The following is an 8,382-nucleotide window of genomic DNA, read 5'->3' as shown; positions in this document are numbered from 1 at the left end:
CTTCATAGCATTGTGGTTTAGTGTCTAACAAGTAGGAATGGCAATGGGTCGAATTTTTCGGATATCCGATTCGACCGAACTCTAATAGGATAGGTTTGGGTAATATATAATCGGGTTTGAGACGGGTTTGGATTTGAAATTTAATAACCGTGACGGATTCAGGTCAGGTTCGAGTTTTATATGTTGAATATCCATTACCCGAATCCGTTTATATAAATATTTAATTAAATATAAAATATATATATTTTAATAATATTTATAAATTTTTATATATTTTATTTTATATAAAATAAAATTGAAATATTTTTTGAAATTATTAAAATTTTAAAATATAAATTATTAATAAAAATAATTTTTTATATAAATTATTAATTAAATATATAAAATTAAAGGGGTTTTGGTATTTTTCAAGTAATAAAAATCGAGTTTGGGACGGGTTCGGGTTTTGAGAATATTAATCGGGTACGGGTTCGGATATGGTGATTTTCGCTAGTACCCTACCCATTGTCATTCCTATTAACAAAATTGAATGAAATAGTTAATGTAATTAACCTTAATTAAATTGATATTAGAATTTAATTATATATATATATATTGTTGGTGTATATAATAGTTTTAATTTAAATTTAGTTTGATTCATTTTAAATTTAATTTAATTTATTTTTTATAAAAATTAAATTAAAACAACAAGATAAATTTGTTTCAATTTAATTGTAACGTGTCATCCATTTTCAGTTCTAGATGGGGAGAACCTGTGCCCGTCCACGGCCCTACTCGCGAAGGGTTGAGCCCGAACAGAACGGAGCTTGTTTCATTAGCAAGTAAATTCCCAAAGTTATTCTCCGACGCAACGCGATCTACTAATTAATCTGCTGTTGGTAACTAATCCACTCCCCTCAAAATCGACTTCATTTTTCTTCAATTTATCAAAAGCAAACCTGGCTTCAGCTATCTGGAAACGCCTATTCCCACCGCAAACCCGAAGACCCGCCCCAGTCATCCCCGATATCAGGATAAATCGCCGCTTTAATCCCGGAATGGATGTTAACGTATTCAAATTATGCTCTGGTCTCAAGGTTCTCGGCTACTTGATGATCCTTCTCGTCGCCGGCATTATCACCGTCTCCTACTACGCCGTCGTGGTTATTACCTGGGGCCCGCAGTTGCTTCGCGGTGGTGTCCACTCTCTTTCGGCTATCTTGATGGTTATAGTGTTTCATATTCTGGTAATTTTAACACTTCAATTGCAATTGCACTTTACTTGTATTCTTGTTTGCTTGACAAATAGAAATTAAATTGCAGCTCGGACTTTTATTGTGGAGCTATTTTAGAGTAGTGTTGAAGGACCCTGGTTCAGTCCCTGAGAATTGGAGGCCAGAGCGGTTGGAGGAGAATTTGGAGGGAGGTAGCTGTATCAATGAGTCGGATTTTAGGGCACCTGAGAATTTGGGTTCTACATGGTCTGCGCCTGCTGGGTTGGATAGGGGACCACATGTGGGCTATTGCAATCACTGCCAGAACGGCAAACCGCCGCGTTGCCATCATTGCTCTGTTTGTAAGCCAATATGTGATCTTTTTTTACAGCTTATTGATTTTCTTCATTAATTTCTATTATGTATCTTTTAATTTTACCAGTTTTTATTTTACTTCGTCAATTAACATTTTCTAACGTGGTATTGGGCATTTTATGATAGTTTTTATGTTCTTTTCTCTAATGGTATATGTTGAATTTTTGTAAGTTTAGGGATGCTGCTTTTTTCTCGAGGGATATTTTTGGTTATTTTTTTTGATCTCATTAATGTTTTCCCTAGTTGTTCATTCTGCCTTCCTTCATAGATTCTGCATGGAATTTTCCCCCTTATTTCAAGGGAAGTAACTGGGAAATTTAGTGTCTAGGAAATTGTGCTTCAGAGATTTTCTGAAGTTGATCGAATATTAAGCATTTGAGTTGTGTTATCATTATAACGTAAATGTATTTGTCTATTTTTCACCTTTAGATTCTTTCTCGAATCATAAATCCCTTTCATTTACTGGCTGGTGCTGGCCTTAGTTGCATTCCATGCAAATACGAATTAGGTAAATAAAGGTGGAAAGAGAGGTTTCTGAATTTACCAAATTCACAAGCTTTTCTTGGCATTTGTAAGATTTACTAAAGTTGGTTTTTTTGCCCATATGATGAAAGCGTATATTGTTTTGTGGATGAGTTAAGATGATATCATAAGGTGCTGAAGTTTTTTTTTATTTATTTATTATTATTATTATTATTATTATTATTATTATTATTATCTTTTGCAGGCCAAAGATGTGTTCTGAAGATGGATCACCATTGTGTTTGGGTGGTCAATTGCGTTGGAGCCCGTAACTACAAGTTTTTTCTTCTTTTCTTGGTATGTCATACTACCTCCAACAGAATCTGTGCTTGCATAATTATTGGGGGGGAGGGGGTTGAGGCCGGTTCATCATTTGAACTGTTAGGCATAGTGGTAGACTACATATGAAATTAAGATCTTAATTGGATACGATAGGTGTGAATTCTATTTGGCCCTTGGCAGAATGACTTGTGATTGTCCTTGGAATAGATTTATCTGAAGGCTCTAACTATTGAATCTATGTGTAGATCTTTGAACTTTGCCCCACTTCTTTGCTGAAAGTTTTTACGATGTCATTAAACCTCTTTTTAAATTCTATAGAAGTCATATTGTAAGTTCACGGTTGAAATTGTACTCTTTAATGAGGTTAAAGTCCTTTGACATTTAATAATTTAATAAGGTCAATAAATAATATGCATTGCAAACAATTGTTATGGGTTAAATTTACCAAACTTTGATGGTGCTGAATATTAATAAGATACTTTGCATACTTTTAAGGCCAAATTACTAAAAAAAAAAAAAAAATCTTAACATCTGTACACGTGCAATTGTCTAATCCAATTATTTGCAATATTTTCCCAAATTTTGAGGATGGCGTTGAAGTTTGCACTTGTATATTTCTTCTTTTTGTTCTTCCCTGACTTTGTTCTGGCCTTCTCTCTCTCTCTCTCTCTCTCTCTCTCTCTCTCTCTTGAAGCTATACACATTTTTGGAGACAACAATGAATACTCTAGTATTATTGCCTGGTTTTATCAAGTTCTTTGATGAAGCCAAAAATCATTCCAGCTCCCCTGGCAATCTAGCAGTAACTTTTTTGGCCTTTGGTAAAGTACCTGCCCAGGTTAATATTTTTCATTTACATATATTAGTTCTGTATTCTCATTGTTCCCCTGTTTCTTACAGATTGTGTACCTTGATGCAGTTCTTAATTTGGCTTTTGCTCTCAGTCTTCTTTGTTTCATATTTATGCATGCATCTCTTCTGTCAAGCAACACCACATCTGTGGAGGTAAAAAATAAATAACTGTTACTTTTGTATGCCTTTAAACTTATTATGTATGTTAGTTGTGTTGCATGAGACTTTATGCATTAGCATGTAGAAGTTGGCTTCACTTATTCCTGTTATTAGGAGTGTACTTGAAATTGGCCATTACTTAGGCAGAGACAACTAATGTTTGTTGCAGCCAGCATCATAGGATAGTTAATTGTTGTTTCTATTAAGTTCATGCTTAATTTGACTTTCATTGCTGTGCAAACTGCAAATGTCATAATGTCCTTTACAATTGTTCATTATCCTGGATGTAAGAGCGAGTTCAGCATGTAGTTAAGCAATTGCTGTATATGACCTTCTTAAACACATTGTTTCAGGTTTATGAGAAGAAAGGAGCAGCTAGGTGGAAGTATGACTTAGGCAGGAAGCAGAATTTTGAACAGGTAGTCTTTTCCATTTTTTTATATACGATATAAGATTTTCTGTCATCTTTCAAATAATAAATGCATGATTTAAGATTCTCTGTTATCTTGCATAGTTTATGTATAATTGCTATCTATGGGATTATACTGGTTGATTGTACCTGTGAGTTGTTGATATGTGATTGCAAGAATTGCAATTAAAGACACAGTGCTTCCATTTGGTTGGGGGTGACTAGGCTAGGGAACTTCAAGTTCCTAGGAAGTGTGAAAATCTATCTTGTTTGGTTGGCATTTTATTTCAACATCCTAAGGAAATAACTTACCCTCATACTTCATAAGAAGTGAAGTTCCTAGGAAGTAGAGAATTTGAACCAAATAAGGCCTTAGTTACAGGGAATTTGTAGAACTTGAGGTTTGGAGTTGGTAGAAATTGAAACTTGGCCTCTTCTCCCTTTATTATTTATTTATTTATTATTTGGGATAATGACATTTTGGGTGCCTAAACTTTATAGTGAAGTTGAGTGAATTGGAAAAAAAGAAAAATGGCAATTGACTGCATGGCTCAACTGACACATGGACTCCTTTAATTAAATGAGAATTCTAATTGCACATGCTTAAGATTGTGAGAAGACTACTTTGGAAAAATCTTAGAAATCCATGGTGGAAAAGCAGATTTTTTTTTCAATGTGATGGGTACATATTTTTTCAAAAAAATAAAGATAGTCCACATGCTTGCTGATGTGGAAAGTAGAGTATTTTTTTTATTATTTTAGTTCATCTTGGCATTTTAGGTAACTAGGAAAGTACAAACAATTTGATTGCAATTTTTTTTCCCTTGCGCACTTGATTCCTTCAAGCAAAAAAAATAAAGAACAAAAAAAGAGAGAAGAATTTTAAGCATTCAAATAGAAAATGCTTGAGTGTTTAGGCACTCAAAATGTCTATATCCATTTTGTGGCTTCTTGCTTGTGACCCTTTTTAAGCGTAACTTTAACTTTTGTATTGGTAGAAATCATGTAATTAAATGGTTACTTGATTTTTAATAAAATCTTCCGGTCAATTTGAAGCCATTCTTCCTTCTAGATGTGATATCATGTTCTTATGGTATCTGTCCTATTTTTCTTTTAGGTTTTTGGCAGAAAGAAGGCATTATGGTTTGTTCCACTGTTCTCTAAGGATGATTTAGACAGCATACCTGCTCTTCATGGCCTAGATTTCCCAACACGCTCTGATGTTGAAGCATAAGGCTTGGTGAGCATGCAAAGCTTCCTCATTTTCACATTTTTTTGGCTATGTATCCTTAGCAAATTCTTTTACTAGTTGGTCTCAAAGTGTTCTCTCAATCTGCTAGATTCAGATATTTCAAAGCATTGATTGTGAAAGAAAGCGTTAGAAATTTTGATGTAGACAGCTTTGTAAATTGGATATATATGATTTCTGTGGGGGCATCACAACAGGAGACAAATAGAGGTTGTAATTTTCAAAAGAAAGCTTGCATTGATGTGACATTGCAAAATTTACGTGTATGCACTTTTCCTTTTGGATGAATGTAAGATTATTAAGATCTGATGGCTATTTTTTTTTTTTTTTTTTGCCGTCATCAAATTGTCTCGCCTCTTTCTTTCTCCAATATCCATTATCCAATGCCAAGATTCATCGCCCATCCTTGAGTATGACGGAAAGAACCCATTCATTTTCCTCATTAAAATGAAGTATATTTGTTATCGTTTTGTTTCCAATGTCAACATGATCTAAATGAATTAATTCTATCATTTCTTGTGTAGTTGGAGAGATCTTGTGAACTCATCGCCATTTTGTGTGGCTATTATACTCAGTAATGGAATTAATAGATGCTTTCTAATGTAGAGCCAGGAACTTATCTTTGTGGAATAGTCGTCTGGTTAAATGCTCAACCAGGCAGTAGAAGCAAACTCGTGGCAGCACGCAAATAGCGTTGGTGACAATGTAAATAAAAGTCTTGTCTCCGGTAGCGGGGAGAGGGGAAGGGCAAGGACGGGAGAAAGCTTCTTAAAATGAAATGGCTTTGCTGCGATAAATCACCAAGTATGGGCGTGTTCTTTCCGCTGCTGGGATGGAATTTGCTAAGTAATGGAATTGAAGAATTAAAAAATAAAAATCAGGATGCAGATTCCTCACTTTCACAGTTGCTAATGGATGCCCACCTTGGATTCTCTATCTGTCTACATTGGATTATTGAAAGTTTTGATAGTGGGGCCTGCTGTTGCAAAATTACTTGCAAGCGTTTGCAATGGGAGTGACAACTGACCAATAAGCATAGTTAAAAATAGTCCGGAGAGTGGAGACACTGGGAAGGCAGTAGTAGGTGAACGCTCTGTAGACCACTGGATAAGGACAGCCTCAGACATGAACATACACTATAACGAAAATACAGACTGGGGAAGGCAACATTCTTGCCTTAACACATCATCCCCTCTATTTCAATTACTATTTTCACCATTTAAAATTACACAAGTTGGGATCTATATCATACAGCACGCTTCTTTTTTTTTTTTTTTTTTTAAAAAATATTTTTCATTTTTCGAACTTCAATTATGCTTGAACAAGAATAATAATAATAATTACAAAATTGCTAGGATTTTCATAGTAATTCGTTTATCTGAAATATTTTTCCTTTTCGATTAAAAAAAGACAGTGTGTCCAATCAAACCAATTTAATTTTGAGCTTAAAATTTATGTTTTATACAAGAAGAGCAATGCATCATCATCGCAAGCAAACCCTAATAAGAGCGAGTGATGTGACCTAGCAACAGCTTAACAACGACGAAGGTTCAGGAATTCAAATCAATTACACTGGATTTTCTTTCAGGTATTTCTCTGAATCATCAAATAAAACGACGGGTTGTTGACTCCTTTTGGAGTTCTTGTCTTCCGAATTACTGATTTCTGAGAAGAAAAGAGCCAATGAAACGATCACCGGCGTAACAAGCAGAATAAGACCTAAGGGCACCATCCATTGCTGACTATTTGTAAGGTGATACTGATACTCCCAGTAACCCAGTATTAGCCCCCCTGAAAGGCTCACCAAAACTGACCACAAACAAGCTATGCACGCCTCCACAATCTTCATAGGTTCTTGATGATCATCAGTCTTACACTCTTCATTTTTCTCGTATCTTCCCATCGACCAAAACCAATTATTGGAATTTTCCCTTGAAATTTTCAAGAATAGAAAGAAGAAATCAAGAAGAATGAACTACTATACATTAACCTTAGCCAAACAACATATAAAAAAGCAAGAAGAAGAATACACACCTGCTCAGTCAGTTTGAAGGAGAACAGGAGATGAAGGGTGCCTGGGAGCTTAAAATGCTCAGAGATAGAGAGTTATGGTGTAGAAAAGACAGAGAGTTCCACGAATCGTGCTACTCATCCATGGAAATTAATTAAAACTCGATTGAGCTACCCACCAGACGTGCCTTTTTATCAAAGCTGTTAATTGTTAAATGAAAGGTATATATAAAGAAGAGAATAATTACGTCTAAGCTTATGACACTAGCGATTGACGTAGATATCTGGGGAAGATTTCATATGTTTTTCAGTTCAGGTATCTACCTAGTTGTTTTGACAAGTGGATTGTTTGTTTCCAGGAAATAGTTGGGTTCTTGCTCTCAGAATTTTTAAAATCAGAAAGCAAAATGCCCACAGCAAAATTTTAAGTAGCTCGTTGCTTTCCAATTTACTTGAGGTAGGTCTTAGGTGGTATCTCGTTCCTTCTTTCCTTTGAGAGAGGAAGAGAGCTTTTTTTTTTTTTTTTAATCTCCTTAGCATATATACAACTATTCCCTGATGACAATATATATATATATATATATATATTAGAAAGACAATATTTTATTTTTAATCACATTCTATAAGGGGATTAATCTTTTTAAGAAAAAAAATAAAAAATATATATTATTTTATAAATTATTAGTTATTGAATTAATATATGTAAAGAAATATGAATTTAAATCCAATAATTCACCATTCCATTTTAAGTAATTTTTATTAATGTTTTTTCAATTTTGAGAGTTATTTCAATTTTATTCTTTATTTTTAATTTGTTAAAAAATTACAAAACTTTAATTTTATTTAAAAAAATCCCTTTAAGATTTTCAGAGTAAGAATAGTAAATTACTCTTTTACTCCTTCCTTTTAAAAGAATAAAATCACCATATTTTACCCCATTTTCCCTTCTCTTTTCCTCTCTTACTTTTATGATTAAATTAATTAATATTTATTTATCAATAATTTAATAAAATTTATTAATAAAATTATAAATTTACCCTGAAAATCTATTTTTTAGGTTAGAAGAATTTTTGTAAAATAAAATTAAAATTTAAGAATTTTTTAAAAAGAAACTAAAGTTCAAAGAAGAAAATGAAGCCATTCTTAAAGAGCTATCACTAAAAATTAGCACTCCATTTCTATATGCCAGAAAAAAAAAATCTTACATTTTATTTATTAAGGGAAAAAGTTTATTGTTTAATACTAGCTAAGACATTCCATTTGGGCAATTACTATATAAAAGATCCTGTTAGCAAATAAATTTGTATTTTATTTTCATAATAAGTCCATTA

At 33.4% G+C, this 8,382-nt stretch overlaps 1 protein-coding gene and 1 long non-coding RNA gene across 4 annotated transcripts; one reads left to right on the top strand and one right to left on the bottom strand.

Annotated features, from left to right (window-relative positions):
* Positions 1 to 750: 750 nt before the first annotated feature.
* On the top strand, positions 751 to 5,356 carry LOC131177870 (probable protein S-acyltransferase 12). Of its 3 annotated transcripts, XM_058143026.1 has the most exons (7): positions 751 to 1,226; positions 1,303 to 1,555; positions 2,296 to 2,387; positions 3,067 to 3,193; positions 3,292 to 3,377; positions 3,737 to 3,802; positions 4,910 to 5,356. In XM_058143026.1, the coding sequence occupies exons 1-7, from the start codon at positions 1,038 to 1,040 to the stop codon at positions 5,024 to 5,026; spliced, it is 930 nt and encodes a 309-aa protein (XP_057999009.1). In that variant the 5' UTR covers positions 751 to 1,037; the 3' UTR covers positions 5,027 to 5,356. The 3 variants fall into 3 exon arrangements, with proteins under 3 accessions (XP_057999009.1, XP_057999008.1, XP_057999007.1); XM_058143025.1 differs by lacking the exons at positions 3,067 to 3,193; positions 3,292 to 3,377 and having other exon boundaries at positions 4,910 to 5,032; positions 5,133 to 5,356; XM_058143024.1 differs by lacking the exons at positions 3,067 to 3,193; positions 3,292 to 3,377.
* A 1,103-nt stretch (positions 5,357 to 6,459) lies between these two features.
* Positions 6,460 to 7,555, bottom strand: LOC131177871 (uncharacterized). The gene is made up of 2 exons (XR_009147128.1): positions 7,076 to 7,555; positions 6,460 to 6,972 (listed from the first exon to the last, which is right to left on the bottom strand). It is a non-coding gene; the product is annotated as an uncharacterized LOC131177871 (long non-coding RNA).
* Positions 7,556 to 8,382: the final 827 nt, after the last annotated feature.

Source organism: Hevea brasiliensis, chromosome 2 (assembly GCF_030052815.1).
Source record: "Hevea brasiliensis isolate MT/VB/25A 57/8 chromosome 2, ASM3005281v1, whole genome shotgun sequence".
Classification (NCBI taxonomy): Eukaryota; Viridiplantae; Streptophyta; class Magnoliopsida; order Malpighiales; family Euphorbiaceae; genus Hevea; species Hevea brasiliensis.
This window is presented reverse-complemented; position numbering and strand designations above follow the sequence as displayed.